Source organism: Tachypleus tridentatus, chromosome 11, assembly GCF_004210375.1.
Source record: "Tachypleus tridentatus isolate NWPU-2018 chromosome 11, ASM421037v1, whole genome shotgun sequence".
Lineage (NCBI taxonomy): Eukaryota > Metazoa > Arthropoda > Merostomata > Xiphosura > Limulidae > Tachypleus > Tachypleus tridentatus.
Genome location: NC_134835.1, coordinates 79783768 through 79803442, shown reverse-complemented (window position 1 = coordinate 79803442; position 19675 = coordinate 79783768). Strand labels below are relative to the sequence as shown.

Sequence of the window (19675 nt, the reverse complement as noted above, 5' to 3'; positions counted from 1 at the left end):
ACTGTAACTGACAGTTAGGTTACCTCTGTTTTGTAACCCTTGGTTACTGAAATTTTTATATACACTAACTCTAGTTGTAGATATGTTATACTGAGTGTATTGAAAACATATAATTCGTAAATAAAATGTTTATCGGTAGTTTCAATGAAACGAGCAAGCTCAACGAAGTATTAAATTTTTAAATACAAAAGGGCCTGGCATGGCCAGGTGGTTAAGACACTCGACTCGTAATCCGAGGGTTACGGATTCGAACCACGGTCACACCAAACATGCTCGCCCTTTCAGCCATGGGATTGTTATAATGGTGCAGTAAATCCCACTATTCGTTGGTAAAAGAATAGCCCAAGAGTTGGCGGTGGGTGGTGATGACTAGCTGCCTTTCCTCTAGTCTTACACTGCTAAATTAGGGACGGTTAACGCAGATTGCCCTCGCGTAGCTTTGCGCGAAATTCAAAACCGAATCAAATAAAAAAGTAAATGATAAAAGGATAAATTTTGTTTTAAAGACGTGAAGATTATTGGTTTAATAGCAAACCCATATGACGTATACAAGATAAGTAAAAAATTGGGAATTTAAAACTTGCAAATAGGGATCGCATAAAAAAGTAAACAAACAACGCTGTATATATTGTAGACATTTTTTACTTAAACTACAGATTCCTATTTTGGCTCCATGCTGTTACCAAGAATTAAATTTGGAATCAAAATGGGGATTTATAGTTTGAGTAAATAATGTTTACATTATCTTTAGCCTTGTTTGTATTTCTTTTTTTTACAATTTCTATTTGCAGGTTATCGAATTCGCAATTTTTTATGTACCTTGTTTGCCTTTTTTTTGCGCTTAACTATGGGCAAGAAATTACTCGATTTGGTAGCTGAATTTACACATTGTAATGATAATAAGCATAACTAGTAGCTAGTTGATATGGTTCATGATGATTTACTGTATCTATTGTCTACTCGATCGTATTAGTTCGAGATATAAATGTTAAGCTATGGATGTTGATTGTTATGAAATTTTGTTTGAGAATACATTGAGCTTTTATAGTTTCTGTGCAACTAAATTCTCTCTTTGTATAATACATAACAATGGGCAATATATGCCTAGACTAAGACACAACCCTTACTAAACGCATATAAAATTTTCCCAGTAGAAAAGCAACATTTTCAAATGAAACATATGTGTTTAAACCATCGCTTTAAATAAACTTTCGTGTCTTTTACGGTAATTATTCCACAGATGTTTGTTATGAAATTAAATATCATGTGTATTGATATTTTTTGCTCCTTCACTTCGTATGTAATGTAGTTGTTCGATCCCAAAATATACCAATAATATATTGTATACACGAGTATCGACATGTCACTTTGTAAAAGAATACCGGATAATTGTGAGAAATCTAACTTTGAAGTTTACACTAGAATTGTGGTGTTTTTATTAGCTTACGTAAAATACAGAATAAATAAATCGACTTTTAAATTCTCATACAACCTTTGCAGTACCTTATTTAGTATTCGACAAAAGGTTTGGGTGCAATTTACCAAGCCGTTTTGTTGTAGGCTGGCAATATAATAATTACAAATGTGGCGTTTTGAGAAGATTTTCATGTCCTCGTAGGTTTAACATGCGTGGGTTTTGTACTTTTTTATACGTGCACAGACTTAGCAGGCAATAACAGTAAATGTTTTAAAGTGTTGTTTGAACACAATCTTTACTGTTTAATTAGGATGCTTTTTTGCCGAACGTTCTATTAGGTTTCGTACAGTTCTTTGCGATCCGTATTATGAACCACTATAGTATCAGTATCAGTAAGGACAGTGTGGTAATAGTGTAAAATCTTTTCAATTGAATTATCTTTACAAAAATTTTATCGTAGATAGTTTAACTCTACTAACTCTATTGTCATCTCAAGATTTGTTTAATACTAGTGCATTGGTGTTTTTACTAATAGCTTTACAACTACTAAACACTCTTTGTTCTTAATGACTGAGGTGTTCAGATTTAGTTATCAATCTGAAATCCTGTTTGATCGAGTTTCAGGTGATGTTTCTTTTACTAACTGCCATGTTTGGGCCTGACTGAGATTCATATATTTGTTTTATAATCATACATTGATTTGCCTTACATTTAGATATTTTGTGCTTAACAGTCTTTGTTCTGAATGATCGAGGACTTTAGATATATTTACCACTCTGAAATCTTATTCGATCGAGTTGCCCGTGTTTTAATCATATGTTAGAGCAAGAATGTGACCTTTAGATTCACTTAGTACATGTGTATTAGCATCATTTGAGGGAGGGAAAACAGAGATGCTCCCCAAGCTCAGAAGCTGTTCACAAACGGCACTTTCTGTGAGACATTTCAGGACATGCATGACTAACTCATGTAAATCAAGCCACAGAGTAGAGTTCACAGATGAATTGGAGGGGGTTGCACGTTCTTCTGTGAAATGGTCCTGGTTAACGTAGCTATATTTACGTGAAATATTTAAATTTATTTAGTAATTTGTAATTCTGTATGGCATTGTTCTACGTTCAAGTAGTTCTATGAGACTGAGACTACTAGGTTTGTTTAATAATCGCGTAACTTTGTTTGGCTTACGTATCTACTTTAAGTTCTAATAGTTGCCATTTTATGTCTAAGCCTTTTTGACGTGTGTTTAACTATTACTTTATTCCCTATTGATAATAACTGTAAGTTTGTTTAACAGTTGTGTAGTTAAATGTGATCAAGATTTTTTAAGCTTTCAGAATCAAAATTCTTTAAGTTTGTTAAGCAGTTTGTTTGTTTATTTTATTCCCTGTTAATAATAACTTCAACAACAGTTTAGTGGTTTAATTGAGCTGTGGTCTCAATAAATTAATATCAAAGCCCCCTTTCTCATGCATACTTGTGTTTACTGCTGAAGTTACCATCCTAAAGTAATTTGAATAACAGCTACGTCACATTTAGCTAAGATTCGATTTAATTTGAAATTTGCACAAACGTATACGAGGCCTAACTGCGCTAGCCATCTCTAATCTAGCAGTGACAGACTGCCAACTCTTAGGTTGCTCTTTTACTAATGAATAATATGACTTATCGTTACATTACAATGGCTGAAAGGGCGAGAATGTTCGATGACGGTGATTCGAACTCGTGACCCACAGAATCCCAGGCCTTCATCTGAGGAATATTTCAAAACATTTGTCGTGTTTCACTGTTGCATGTTCTATGACATCTTGTAAAGGAGCTTATAAAACATAATAAAGACTAGAACAAGTATACTGATAAACAACACTTGATATATTCAGTGGCAGTATTGTGTCTTTAAAACTAGAAAGTGAAAAAAAAACCCAAAGAACTTTCAGACTTTGATATGAATTTGAGGAAAATGTAACGAATAATTTACATACAATTGATTTTCTACACATAAATAGTTTCTACCATTATTTATTTAATAGTTTATATAAAATTTAGGTATTTACAGTTTGTTCAGTGAGTATTTCATATTTACGACAAAACTACTAAGACTATCTGCTGTCGTCTGTAATTTTTCTTTACTGACCAGAAAGAGTGAAAACCACAAGTCAGCAGACCATTACAGTTTAGGTTGAGAAATGCACTTTCCCTCTTATAACGCTTCTGCAGTTTAAAAGACGAAGAATATTTTATAATATCGTAGGGAATCCAACCCGAAACTCAGAGCTCTACCACTGAATCAACGTGCGCCTTACCTAAATAGTTTTGTTTATTTCCTTGTAGTTCAGCACAAAGCTACACAATGGGCTATCTGCGCTCTGCCCATCACGGGTATCGAAACACAGTTTCTATCGTTTTAAGTCACCAGACGTACCGTTGTGACACCGTGGAATTATCCAAGTGATGATATATATAATACTGTTAGTAGTAATAATTTTCCATTATTGTGATTAAAACATGGATAGAAAAAATCGTGATGGCTTTATTGGTGTTTTGTAATAAAATCGATACTATTTTGTTTATTCTTGAAACAAAAATGAAGTTAATGAACCTTTTTTTTGTGTTTCATGGTAAAATTAATATGGTTGTGTTTACTGTTGAAATAAATGAGAAACCGTAACTCAAAGAAACTTTTAGTATTTGATTACCTAGTAATCAAGAAACATTGTATTATAAAAGGTTTGTTTTTTGTCTGTTGTTAATCACAAAAATACGCAATAGGTTGTCTGTGCTCTGCCAACCGCGAATATCTAAACTCGATTTTCAGCTCTACAAGCCCTCAGAATTACTGCTTAGTCATTGGGGGAGCACCTTAAAGACTAGTTGTCATTCCATGGTCAATTCAACAGCCTCGTCATGCAGCTGAAATCGTAATTCACCAGTTTAGAACATTTATGAATGTCAAAAACACCTGTTCAGGCAAGTAAACATCGTTCTCTTTTTTCTTTTTTTTTTTTGGGGAAGGAGGAGGTGCATGATACTTTAGTATAAAAATATTAGTGCTGAGAAACTCCGAATGAAAATTAAAACTATTCTGTTAAGTTTTCAAAGCATTTCGTATAAAAACTGTCTTTTTAACTGTGTTTATAATTAGTGAGCGGTTTAAAAACTTGTTTTTGTTTTTTTGTTTTTGAATTTCGCGCAAAGCCACTCGAAGGCTATCTGCGCTAGCCGTCCCTAACTTAGCAGTGTAAGACAAGAGGGAAGGCATCTAGTCATCACCACCCACCGCCAACTCTTGGACTACTCTTTTACCAACGAATAGTGGGATTGACCGTCTCATTATAACGCCCCCACGGCTAAAAGGGCGAGCATGTTTGGCGCGACCCTCAGATTACGAGTCGTACTCCTTAACCCACCTGGCCATAGTTTAAAAGCATTACCTCAAACAACTTAGTCTTATATTAAGATTTTAACCAGGTTGTGTTAAGCTTTGCGGCCCGGCATGGCCAGGTGGTCAAGGCACTCGTCTCGTAATCCGAGGGTCGCGGGTTCGAATCACCGTTACACCAAACATGCTCGCCTTTTCAGCCGTGGGGGTGTCATAATGTTACGATCAATCACACTCTTCGTTGGTAAAAGAGTAGCCCAAGGGTTGGCGGTAGGTGGTGATGACTAGCTGCCTTTCTTGTAGTCTTACACTGCTAAATTAGGGACAGCTAGCGCAGATAGCCCTCGTGTAGTTTTGCGCGAAATTAAAACTAAACAGTTAAGTTTTGTAAGATTATTGGTTTTAACCAAAACCTCGTTAAGACGATTAGACTTATTTAGCGTGACTATGTTGTTTATCGTCCCCCCTGTGAGACAGCGATAAGACTTCGGATTTAAAATGATAAAATCAGGGGATTGATTCCCCTCAGTGAACACAGCAGATATCCAGGAGTGTCTTCGCTACAAGAAAACATATATTACTTATCAAATTCCATTACTAGAATTATAAAATATTTCTAAGATTCGTTAAAGTGTGAATTTCTTTCCTTAAATATAATTGTCTATGTTTAAATTAACAATTACTGAAATAATTGTAAGCAATTTCTTCAAATTCATATCAACATGGAGTGTTTGAAAAGTTAGAAAATATTCTTCTAATTCACATTTTATGAAAGATGTCTGTTTTTGAGGAAAGCTACTCAAGGCTATCTGCGTTAGTCGTCTTTAATTTTGAACTGTGTTTGTTTGTTTTTTAATTTCGCGCAAAGCCAAACGAGCGCTATATGTGCTAGCTGTCCCTAATTTAGCAGTGTAAGACTAGAGGGAAGACAGCTACTCATTACCGCCCATCGCCAACTCTTGGGCTACTCTTTTACCAACGAATAGTGGAATTGACCGTCAAATCATAACGCCCCCGCGGCTGAAAGGGCGAGCATGTTTGGTGTAACAGTGATTTGAACCCGCGAACTTCAGATTACGAGTCGAACGCTTTAACCCACCTGGTCATGCCAGGCATTGAACTGATAGACGAAAGACAAAGTAACTACTAAACAGCATCCAGCGCCACCAAACACCAAATACTGGGCTATTTTTGTCCGATGGAATAATGTGATTTTACAACCACACTTACAGAGCACTACAAACCCAAAGTTTGGATCGCGTATTTTTTGGGATAACGGAAACATGAAGAAGGGAGTCGCAGATCCATAGTTCGGCGCGCCGATCACTCGGCCAAGTTTGGTTCTTTTCTGCAAGAACCAACGAATTTTAATCCACATGTCGACAAACAATTTTAAATGATTATTAGAAAATAGAATAAAAAATCGATGTCCAATAAAAAATTGTAATGCTCGATGCTGCTTTAGTCGATATGATTTTTAAGGTCCTTTTTCCTGTAAACTCAAACTATATAACGTCACTTTATTACACTAGAAATGAAGAAGTTTCTCCTTCTAATTTTAACCCTATATAGTTATGTGATTAGTAACGTTTTTAGCTAATATCTAAGAGTCCCCCGCTGGTCTGCGGATTTACAACACTTAAATCAGGGGTTCGATTCCCCTCGGTGGACTCAGCAGATAGCCCGATGTGGCTTTGCTATGAGAAAACATGTACATTAACATATGTTCCTTTAATTAATAACATTACTTGGACTGAAGGATGTTGAATGTTTCAAAGTTTAGAATAATTTATTTTCAAATGCTATTAACTTTTGTGAAATATAGAAAAAAAGAAATATTTTAAGTTTATTTTGGGAATCGCAGTAAAACAATGAATTTTATAAGTAAAATAACTACATCCCAAATCCATTCAAGAAGAAAGTTTTATAAAAAATTAAATATTATTAAAACCCATGTTAAAGAACTCTAAAGATCTGTTCTGAACAGATTTAACTCGTTTGAATTTATATAACCTGAACAGTGATAATCAGTTTGATGTTTCTCATTACATTTTATTCTGTATGACAGAACTCCGCTTACAAAGTGACGCTAAATCACTATTCAATTGGACTAGCCCAAACGTTTGTGATTGGTGATGTTAACTAGCTGTTTTCTTTCTAGCCTATCATTTTTAAATAATGGATGGCTTGCGTAGATAAACCTCGAGAAGTCACCACGGCATTCAACAAATTAGCAAATCTGTATGACTGTTTAACAATCATTGTTTCTGAGAACGAGGTTTGTTTGAAGTAGCGTTGTTCCGCGTAACTAAAGTGCCCAAATTTGTTCAATGGTCGTGTTGTCTTATGACTAATACCTCAAGGTTTGTTTGATTACATTTAGCAACTGACACGTAGTCAGTGCAATATACGCCTGTGTTGGTTCAGTAGCTATGCGTACTTTTATGCAATGGATCAATAACAACACTTTGTAATTGTAAAGGGCCTGAAAGAAACTAAGTATCAGTGAAACTGAAGTCAGTTATACAATATTTAATGTTTTGTACTTAAGGAGCAAAATATACTTTTAGTTGTTTGTTTGTTTTGAATTTCGCGCAATGCTACACGAGGACTATTTCCGCTGGACGTCCTTAAGTTAAGAGTGTAAGACTAAAGGGAAGGCAGCTAGTCATCACCACCCATCGCCAGCTCTTGGGCTACTCTTTTACCAACGAATAGTGGAATTGACCGTTACCTTATAACGCTCCCACGGCTGAAAGGGTAAGCAAGTTTGGTGTGATGGCTATTCGAACCTGCGACGTTCAGATTGCGAATCAAGCGCCCTAACCACCTGTCCATATTTTAAACTCATATTTCTAGTACACTTTAAAATTTTTTAGACATAACTGAAGCGAAGCACCAGTAAAATATTAGGGGTATCAAACTTTTGAATTTTAAGACTTATACTTACGATGTTTTTGGACACTTCGTAGTTTTTTGGGGGTGGTATGTGGCTGTACACTGTTCTGTGTTAATATTGTATATTTGTATCCATTTCTTTTTGTGTGTGAACCATTTCGTGTGAGAACAGCAGTATTTGTGATCTCTCTTTTCATGTTTATTTGTATCCGGAAATTGTCCCAGTTTTGTGATTTTAGTTTTCTGGTGCCCTGATTAAGGCGCTCGACTCGTAATCCGAGAGTTGCGGATTCGAATCCCCATCACACCAAATATGCTTCCCCTTTCAGCCATGAAGACATTATAATGTGACGGTCAATCCCACTATTTGTTGGTAAAATAGAAGCCCAAGAGTTGGCGGTCGGTGGTGATGACTAGCTGCCTTCCCTCTAATCTCACACTGCTAAATTAAGGACGGTTAGCGCAGATGGCCCTCGTATAGCTATGCGCGAAATTATAAACAAACCAAACCAAGCCAAGCATACATACGGTGTCTTTTATAAATGCTAAAAATCAACTTATGTAAGCGAATCCTGAGAGAAAAGAGAAAATCTTCGATATTAAACAACCTGTAAACAACTATTGTACGCTGGCTTGTAAGAAATGTACCGAATAACAAAATAACAACGACAAAGCATGGTTGCCATGCTTTAGGTTAAAAAAATATAAGCAGGGCCGACCAGAAACTTTGCGTGGTTAAACATTAAAAAGCGCCTCACTAAGTGTTTAGACTGCCGTAGTTCAGCCGTTATACTATTTTAGCTGATGAAGTTGCACGAGACATAAGAAAACGAGGAGAAATCGTTGAACCGTTTTATTTTCGAATGAAATAGGTAAAAGTGAATTCATTACTGAAAATTACACAGAGGAAAACTTCTTTAAATTAATCCCAAATATACTCTGTTCCTTCTTACTTTAAAACAGCCAATGAATGAGCCTTGAATGGGCGTGTTAAACTCAGTTATTTGCCCAAATATGATTGGCCTCTGTAACTTTCCGTTTACCTGCCCAATCAGAGTTAAGTGGTTACCTGTTGGTTGCACTGAGAAGCTGGGTTATAGTGACAGTTTATTGTGACTGTTACCAGGTGAGTATTTTGTCGAATGTCACGAGTCTGATTTGTTTATACGATGACAATGGTTGATGGACTGAGTAGCAGTACAACCTTTGATTGTTACAGTCAGGTTAGCGGGAAACCAGATCACATTAAGCGGCCCATGAATGCTTTCATGGTCTGGTCGCGTGCCCAGCGTCGGAAAATCGCTTTGGATAACCCTAAGATGCACAACTCTGAAATCAGCAAAAGACTGGGAGCTGAGTGGAAACAATTATGCGAGAATGATAAGCGGCCCTTCATCGATGAAGCAAAGCGTTTGCGCGAGCAACATATACGGAAACATCCCGACTACAAGTACCGACCCCGGAGAAAACCTAAGCCACAGGTAAAGAAGCAAGAAGCTTACTCGTTTTCCCTGCCTTACCTTCATGGACACGTAGATCCAAAGATTTACATGACTCCTGCAGTCATGCAACAGGCACCTACTGGATATTCAGAGAGTCATCAGATGAAAACCTCACCTTTTTCTTATTCCATAGGGAATCCATACTGCACACATTTGAGTTTGACACCCTCCAAGTCCACCGCTAAGCCAACCATACAGTCATCATCAGTGAGCTTGAAAAACATGGTTACTCATTCTACAGGTTCAGCTGCAAGTTCTGTCTACGGAAAAACAGAATTTTACCCGACACCCTTTGCTTATGTTAACTCTCCAATAACAGCCATTTCAAACGACCAAGTCCCTGTGACCCTTTCAGCTCCTGCCTCCTATGTTGCTTCAAATTACATGTCAACATACGGCTACAGGCCTTCTGGATATTCACAATCCAGTGATTCTCAACGTCGAAACATCTCTATGTTATTCTAAATTGTACTTATATGATTGTTGTTTATCGTGTTAAATGAATTGAATTATTCTCTCCGAACAATCAAGAATTTTAAATGAATTATTACGATGTGCCATCTAGTGAAAGCTGTGTATTTCGTGGCTTCATAATGAATGAACTAAAGCATGACAAACAGTCGTACTTTGCCTTAATACTCAGGTGTTACAGGACAAAAGTAATGTGTATTTATATCTCTACTTACAAGGAACCCTCCAATTACGTGATATCCTAAGTTACAAAGTGCCTTTGAACAATTACTATTTCAGAGTGATACTGGGAAAAGTTACACAAGAATATTTGACTACGCTCATCAACAGTTACTCTACGATTATTATGTTTCATTATATTTTCGAAAGAACCATGTTTCATGACTTCTGAAGTTGACAAAAATGCGCCTGTGAAAAATTATTTCGTTCTGTATGGCTTAGTGTTTCTTTCTAATTAGTATATTATCTGACTAAGTAAATAAATGCAATTTGAAAATGGCTTAAAAAAAGTGTGTTTGAGCATTGTTTTCCATCACACGTATTTTAACTATATAAAACGTGGTATATTCAATTGTTGTAAATATCTTCAACAAAGAAGCCAAAGATCTGAAAAGTACAAAAATTGACAACAAAAAATTATCAAACTACATACATGTTTTAAGAGTCAAACCATATATATTTGTATATGTAAAATAAGCATTTCAATATATCTCTAAAACTGTGTTGTTAATATGTATATTTTTTCTTCACTTTGGAAATCCGCCTGTTTTACTGGCAAATTTTATATCAATAAAATGGATTGTAGTTTGAAAAGTTGGTTACGCGTGTTGGTATATTGTGATTTAGTGGGTTTTAATTTCCACCACATAACTTAAGGAACTATTTTATCATACAGTATTTATTCTAATGTGCCTGTTTTATGTTTCATTACTTTACAAATTCCATTTGAAATTGAGTTGTGGTTAACGCTTTAACTCAGGTGGCTCCAAGTAGATACAAAACACACTAAAACTGTATTTAAAAACAGCTAAAACGTTTAGCCAAAACTTCTGTTTTCACTAATTGCTTGTTAAGCGGTCCGTATTTAGTCATGCATTGAATATTTGTGTAACAACTACATAATTAGTAATTGTATTTATTGATAAAGCTGCTAATGCTAGCTGTTTATGTGTTTCTTCATTAATTTCATGGCTTATCTGATTAGGATTTGGATCCCTCTTCAATCGGGGCTGAGTGCCTTGCACCCCCTAAGGGCCAGTCCCTTTTAATTATTTTATGAATGAGGTTGGTTTATCACTAAAAAAAAAAAAAACTACATATGGGTTTTCTGTCCTCAGCCCACCACGGATACCGAAACCTGAATTTTAGCGTTATAAGCTGCTAAAATCTAGTTGAGTCAAAATGAACCACAAATAATCCAACTTAAAACAAAAGTTGTCCAAAGCCACAACATGCATTCCAATGATCTTGAACTTAAGTAAACATTTTTACCCGTGGAGAAACTGTAATTTTGCACGTATTCGTCCGAAGATTTTCTTGAAAGACGTAATTCATCAATTAAGTGTTTGATATTACGAAACTTATTTTTTGTCCTTAAAGTTTGCAGACATTTATATTGTAATCTTTTCCAATTAGTCACAGTAGATCTGCAAATTAGTAAACAGTTCTTTGTTATTTTTTCATTTACAGCTACAGTAGACAGCCCGATGTGGCTTTGCTGCAAGGAAATACACAACACTCATTTACAGCAACCTTTGAACTCTGGTTTATTTACATTTTTTCTTTATTTGGTTTACTTTCTAGTAATTTCGTTGTGTTTCGCACACAAACCTCAATTTATCGTTCAACTGCAATATTATTAAAGTTACGATTGTAATAATACACAATACACATCATATTGGCACTTGCATTGGAAAGATAAGAGATTACAGTACACACACACACACACACACACACACACATGAAGCAACATATACGTATAAGAAATCAGTTCTATATGAAATAACACTCAAAGCTATATATATAACGAATAATATTACTATATATATAAAATACGCATTTATAACAAAACTGATAATGTTCACTTACAGATGTATATAATAATGACATTCAGAACTCGAAGTCAAATAAGATAAAGTTAACAATCAGCAACAGAAAATACAACACTTTCGGAACTTTAAATCAAATAAAACACTCACTTAACAACAAACAATAGAAAATAGAATACATTCAGAATTTAAACCTAACAAATTAAAGTACACACACACACACACAGCTAAAAATTCAACAACATAAAATAGAGCACACATTCATATGTATAAATATATATATTAAATAAGCATCCTTGCACCTTGCTTTCGTGTGTTGTTTAGTTAACACATCTAAATTGGTTATAATAGTACAGATTAATAGGAAGACAGCTTCTTTAAGAGCTTTTACTATTTGTTTCTAAAGCAGAACAAGTAAAACAATGATCTTATATTCTATACACAACAGCATTTCTTATGATAAAACATTTCTTTGTCATTATTATACATATGCTACCTATCGCAAGACTTCCCATGTATAAAAATCATCTTAAATTGCCTGCTAGTAAACATTCTACCTGGAACTACATACGCAAATAACACACTTTTGTTTCTTTAGTGCTTACGACTAGTAATACTTTTACAGACCATGGCCGACAATCGGCGGATTAAAATGTAAAGTTACAACTAAACTGAAGCTGGTCTAATCACGTGGATTAAGAGAGAAAGAAAAGAAAAAACTCGTGGCAGTTATTTAGTTTTATAGGAGGGTAAACTTTCCCAACTAGGGTGTTCAGGGATATTGATATATCCCGCTCCGCTCGTGGTATTAAGAGAAAAGTGATATAAATGTTAGTGATGACCCTCCTCCACATCTGACATTAGCGGCAGACTTCAAATGAGTTAACAAAAACATCTTGTTATTACTTAACTTATTTACTTCGAGATTAGTCTTGACCAAGCTCAAAACACCTGTGTAAATTCTCTGAAGGGTGATCGCAGTGTTGTACATAATGGCCTCTGGCAGTACGATGCCCACAAGAAAAGCGTTGATGACTCCCGCTGACCAGGAGTTACAGGATGTCGTCACGTGGTATTACAGTGATGTCATACCCACTACGTCGACTAGGAGATAATCACATTAAACAGAAAGGTTTCGGTTAGATACAAGCAACATTTAAATTCGGGTTTTGAAAGAAAGAGGACACCTTTTGTGACGCATCTTGCATCATTAACAGATTTATAATATATACATACCCGAAGTTTTATCAATAGAAGTGTTGGGACCACACCTAGGAAAACGAGGCTCCGCCTAAAAGGTGAGACAGATTAAATCTTCTGAAGGGCGGCTTAACTGAGTACCTGAGATGGTATTACCTAAGTCAAATTCAAGTAAGCACAAAGCAAACATTTGTGGTAAAACTTATTAAAAATGTGCAGTCAATTGTAACGAAAATAAGTACCTGTTTTTCTGCCCACAAAAACAACCGCATATAGCATTAAAACGTTGCTGTAACTGTTGGTTGTTCTCCAATTGTTTTGGTACTTATTTCTTTCAATTAAAGAACCACGACTGTTAATAGCTTGAATTAAAAGGAGGCGAAATACTGTTTCAGCCCTTAATTTCCGTATATATTACCATTATGCTATAACAGCCACAGGTGCATCAATGGAACAACATTGTAAGCCTGGTATATGCCAGAACGCTAGATGTAAGCAAACATTTCAAGCTGATCTTCTAACGAAAATGCTAAACATTTAACACAGGTAAGTTGACAAGTTGAATTCATGACAGGTGTCTAATGTATTGCACTTACATAAACGACTCCAAGCTCTTCAAAATCATGGGTCTAGAAAATATAGAACTCTATTAAAAACGTGAAGAAACTTTTACTTCATTCACACCAAATGCTATTTCTTTCCTATAAATGATTACAATGGGAGGTCAACTCTTTTACAGTGCCCATGCAAAATTAATATATACAAATGTCCAAAATGCCAGATGTAATATCATTCAAAGGCAAATCACTTATACCTCAGATGCGTGTAAATTTACTGCTCGTGTAAATAAAAATAATTAATATTTGTATATAAAGTGACTAGTCTCAGAACTTACTCCTATTTACACATGTGAAAATGCGAAGAAATTCAATTTAATAGTTAAGGCTTTATAATTATGTAATTTTAAGATTGCTGAAGTTTTATCAATGGTAAATTTAAAATGTCTTTATCTAAGGCATATTTTGCTGGGAAAGGTTTGAAAACACTATTTTAAGTTATTTCACCAGAAATTTATAGGATTTTGAGATATTAGGATTATAGATGAGTATACGATCCTAATCCAAAGTTATAGTAACCCTTCCAATTTTGGGATTACAATTTTGATAAATATTGCATATACCAGTTTGTGAGGTATTATAATGCTTCAATATGGCCAACACACACATATATAGAAGAAACTACCAAAATCTGCACATTTCCTTATGCCCAATTTCTTGTTCTTGTTGTAGAGGGAAACCAATTATATTGCAATAATGTTGAACAGTTTCAACACTATATAATGACTTTTTTAAGACACAATATCCCTGATGTAAGTACCTACTAAAAAATATACAATAAATTTATTGTAACACCTGTCACATGTATCACTCTATATCTCTTAATAGTCAATGGGGAGCAATGAATAGTGGGATTGATCATAACGTTATAATACCCCCACAGATGAAAGAAAGAGCATGTTTGGTATAAGAGAGATTCAAATCTGTGAACCCAGATTATGAGTTGAACTCCCTAATTACCTGGCCAAGACCATGCATAGTCTGATTTTCAATAATAAAAATCATCTTTGTCATTGAAGTCCATTTTGATGTTTACTGCTCATAGTCTAAAATAAGCTTTGAAGTGGTGAGTTATTTATGAAACAATTTTTACCCTGTGCACTGGTGCACCATGATAGGATGATACCCTTTGGAAATGGGCAGAGGAAGCTTTCTAGTAGCTGATGATGCATTGATGGGTGCCTTTCTCACTTCTAGTGGGCATTAAAAGATATCTCCAGGCAAGATAGGGTACAATAAGTTTTAATTTTTGTTTTATTTTAATATTCCCAATTCACCGTCAACAAGTTGTAAAATCCCGCTCTTGAGATAGATTGGGTCCTTCATCATTTTACCTGAGTGCCCAGATGTTTGGCCAGTTTCATAGCTCACTGACCGTACAAGGCATTGATAAGGAGTTGTTAAAGCCATACAAGTGTGTCCACTTCTGACTTTTGATTGAGCTGCACCTCTAATTACCTTCCAGAACAGGAACATCATATAGTACTCCCACTACCTGCACAATCACTGTTGGGTCCACAGATAAACACGTTATTGCCCTAACTTTTATAAATAAACAGTTTCCAGAGTAAAGAGGTACTCTGCTGAGAACACTGTTTTCCTTCTGGTTGCCCTTAAGTAAAGTATTTATATGAGACTGGTTCATACCATTCATTCTTCATTGAAACCAGTTCTATAATTATTTCTGGTCAAAATATTCTATCTTATCTGAAACACTAAAATAACAAATGTAGTATAGTGGCACTCATACACAAAAGACAACTTATCTCACTTGGTACTTGTAGCAACATACAATCAAAAGAGACTGAATTCATGCCTTTTCATGGTTCCATAGTGACTACTCTTTTAAGATAGAGAAGTATTCCCATAATGCATGCTGTATTAATCAAAATAATAACACCATTCCATATCACAAAGTGTATTAACACTACATGCCAAAGCTTTGAATAGTGGTTAAAAGAACAGGAACTAACCTTCCTCAGCACTAGGCCTCACAGTGTCTAAAGTATCAAGTTATCTATATATTATTGGTATTGTCAGATTTATATAGGGCCCAGATTCTTTACAGTAGTTATCTATGACTTAACAATAAATCTCAACATTAAATAGACAGCACACAATCCACTTGTTTCAAAGTAATATATTCCAAATAGGTCAAATGCATTTATAAAAAATGAAAAACATGTTACATTATTATTTACGACAATTGAATCTATAGCTTTAAATAATTTTTTTTGTGTCAAAAGTCCACACAGGCCATTTCAATTATTTTAAAACCCAGTTGACAAGAAATTACTTCTCTTTTATCACGATATAACCAGTGATAAATTCCCTTACCTTGTATCGAGAGCTTTATACAAGTATTTTCTGTTAAAAATCCACAAAGTTACTTTAGAACTCAAATGACAAGATGAATTATTTCTTTTCTCCTCTTTTATAACAATAGATACTCACTTTTCTAACTCTGCAACTTCCCAGTTATATGAATAGTTCAAATAGGCAGGTTCAGTTACTTTAAAATATCCTTTGCAAGACAAATTATTCTTCTCTATCTCTGACTGCAATGCAAACTGTGATAATTTTCCTTTAGAAGTCACTCATTATGGCTAAGCTGACAATCACACCATCCAACTTTTCTTTTCCTTTTACCTTTCACTCTATATCTGCACATCTTAATAATAAGAGACAGAGAAATATAGCCCTCTACTGATAACAACATTTATGTAACAAAAAAAAACAAGAAGCTTTGAGTAAGATGCCATTAACAGTATCACAAAAGCCTAGTACAACCAATAAATTGCATATACAGCATGAGTCATACAGTTATATAATGAAAGTTGACAAAACTATTGCTTTTAAAATAATTAACATTTTAAGGCTCATATTATAAAAGTAAATAATCATTAAATATTAAAACAATGAAGAAACTAAATAATAATTCTTAAACTAAATAGTCTTACATCCAACAATAAGCTTCTCTTCAAGAAAAACATTTACAATATTTTTATATTATATACAAAGACTGATTTCAGTTCATACACAAAGTCTCCTCAGAGAGTTAGCACCAGCATTTGCAATTCTCTTGTTGGTCTCTCTTTGCATAAGGCATTTGGTAGGACTTCACTTTGATAGAATCTCTTGTCTTCATCTTGATCTTGTGTTGCTCGAGATCTGCGTGGTTCATCTGTAGTTCTTTCTTCTGCTTGTAGGTTAATTCTTCACTAATGTTGACATCTTAGTTTGTCTCATCTCAACCCAATGTTCTTAGATCTTTATTTTCTTTATCTTCACATTCTGTTTCTGTAATATGCCATGCCAATCTGTGTCTGAAGAGCTTCACCCATTAGTTCTTCTTTCCTCTCAAAATACCTCTTAAACAGATTGACATGGTAGATCTTGGTCAGTCATTCCAACCACTCTCACCTTATTGTCCATTCTGTTTACTGTTCTGTTTCCTGTTCCTCAAAAGGTCCTTTCCACTGCCAGGTGAGTTTGTTGTTGATTGTGGATAACAGAAGTAAAACCCTCTACCCAACCTGAAAATGTCAGTCATTAGCTTCCTTGATACAGAAATGCTTGTGATTGTCTTTGATGGGTTTGTCTTCCCCATTAAAACTTTTTTGATAGGTCTGGTACAGTACTTCTTATTGGTCTACTATTTTGTAAGTTTCCTTCCCTTTTTTCTTGTGATCAACTTTCTCCCAGACACAGTTTCTGCAGTGATGGGTCTTTCCTCAGTGCTTCCTTCAGTTCCCATAAAATAATATTTGAGATATCACTTTCAGAGACTTGAAGGGACTTAATGTTTTGTTTGCTCTTTTTTCCTTTGAGCTCTTGTGGTGTCTGAGGGTGCTTCATCAGTCTTCTTTCTCTCTAGTGCCTCCAAATATCTACTACCTGGTATGTTTTCAAGCACTAAGTAACAGATTGATGCCTTTGTACACATGGCTTCAAGGCCTGCCACATAGTATGGAGTATCCAGCTTTATTTTTGCTATCTTAACTTCTTCACTACCCCATTAATCAGCACACAAAAACTATCTTGAACCTCATATGATAATGAAATACTAGACTGGTTCTCACTGCTGCACACAGTGACTCATAGTGCCTTCATTTTCTTGTTTCCAAAATAGTCTTCACTTATTGACATGCTGTGCTTTGTTGGCACCTCTCAATGTTTGTCATATGCTTCAATTACTACTAGCACTGATCTATTTAACTTGAGCTGACTATCAGTTGTGCATTGTTTAGTTATGGAGATAGCACATCCTTCTTTTGGTGAATTTAATGTGTTATTTCTATTTTGTTTCTTGTTACAGCAGTTGCTATGGTAACATTCTTTTCTTGTTTCTTACCAGTGACATCTTTATAGGTAGTTTTGGCTGCTTTATGTTGGTATTTATGCTGCTGTTTGTTGGTGAGGGACTTGCACTCCTTTGCATTGTACCGAAGTTTATAACAAATATAGCATCTCTTCTCTCTTTTGTTCATTGAGTTTTTGACAACCACCTCTGGTATCAGTTTTAACTGGTTATAATTGGACTTACCAGTTATACTTCCTCTATGGGCTTCCAGACACCTTTCTTCCAGCTTGATCATCTTGTGCATGTCTTTTTGTGTTCTATACTTTAGTAAAAATAACATGTCAGTCAAGTATATGATCATAAACTGTTCATGTATTAGTAGCTTTGCCAGACCCACAAAACTATTTTCACACTTGACCATGTCTGGTTCAAAACCACTTCAGTAAGTTCATAAAATTTCAGCAATGCCATTTTAAATTTATCATAGTCTATGGCATCTTCTGAAATCATGTCTAAATACTTGTATACATACCTTTTCCTGTGAGAAGTGGGCTGTAACAGACTGCCCAGTAACCTGCATCCAGTTTTGACTTTGGTAAACTTAGGTCAGTTGCCCCTGACCCCATTGTCTTTCTTAGATCTCTTTCTATTGGAGAGTTTAGCAATCTTAATTTGTGCTCTTATTGTCTGTATTTCTAGTCTCCAATTTTCTTCTTTTAGTTTTTTTTACTCTCTCTAAATCTTATTGTTGTTTAACAAACTCTCATAGTTTGCTGTTAGCCAAATTGGCTCTTCTATTTCTATCCATTTATCAAAATCAGCCAACATGGTTGTATAGCGTGATTGTAATCTATACCATATTTTTTCCACTACTTAAGTTGTGTGTACATAGACTTACTTCTACTCATTTAAAACTTCTTCTACTACCATTTAATACTGTATAATCATGGCTGGTTCACTTCATGTCAAGTTTTATAGGGCCTGGATTCTTTACAGTAGGTGTCTGTGAGCTTTTAGCAACAAATCTCAAAAAAACTGGACAGCACACAATCCACTTGTTTTAAAACAATATATTCCAAATGAGTCAAATGTATGCACAATGTCTTACACTATTACTTACCAATTTAATCTAGAAGTTTAAGTAGTTCTCTTTTTCTTGTCAAAAGTCCATATAAGCTGGTTCAGTTACTTTAAAACACAATTGGCAAAATGAATTATTTCTTTTTGCCTCTTTTATCACAATACAATAGTGATAAACTTACATTCATTACCCTGTGGGTTACCACAGTTGTATCTAGAACTTTAAGTAGTTGCCTCCCTTTTGTCAAAGTCCAGACAGGCAGGCTTAATTACTATATAACACCCTTTAACAAGACAAATCATTCTCTTTTATCTCTGATTACAATGCAAACTTCTCTCTTGCACTCTGTATCTACACATATGTATAACATGCAACAGAAAAATCTAGAAATATCTAGCCCCCTAGACAACAATATTCACATACCAAGAAAAACTTAGGTGCTTCCAGTAAGATGATATCAACAGTGGTACAAAAGCCTAGTACAATTAAACTGCATGCACAATTTACGACTTACTCAGAATTATGTAATGAGAATTGTCATAATTATTGCTTTTAAAATAATTAACTTCTAACATATTTATCATGAAACCTAAATAATCATTAAATATTAAATACACTAAATAACAACACTTAAAATAAATAACCTTGTACATCCAACAAGTACCCCTTCTTTGATTATTCGTATTAAACTGCCCAGAAATATGAAAAATAGCAGAACTTAGTATCAGTTTCAAAATAATAGTAGTATTTTGTTTGGAAATA

The 19675-nt window shown here is 34.9% G+C and overlaps 1 protein-coding gene across 1 annotated transcript; it reads left to right on the top strand.

The window, feature by feature from the left end:
• Nucleotides 1–6763: 6763 nt before the first annotated feature.
• LOC143232571 (uncharacterized) lies at nt 6764–10318 on the top strand. The gene has a single exon (XM_076468168.1). It carries the CDS (start codon nt 8861–8863, stop codon nt 9656–9658), a length of 798 nt encoding a protein of 265 aa, XP_076324283.1. The 5' UTR covers nt 6764–8860; the 3' UTR covers nt 9659–10318.
• Nucleotides 10319–19675: the final 9357 nt, after the last annotated feature.

Bases quoted from the DNA above. Each gene is read 5' to 3' on its own strand.
- LOC143232571 (XM_076468168.1), top strand. From the start codon at position 8,861: ATGACAATGGTTGATGGACTGAGTAGCAGTACAACCTTTGATTGTTAC.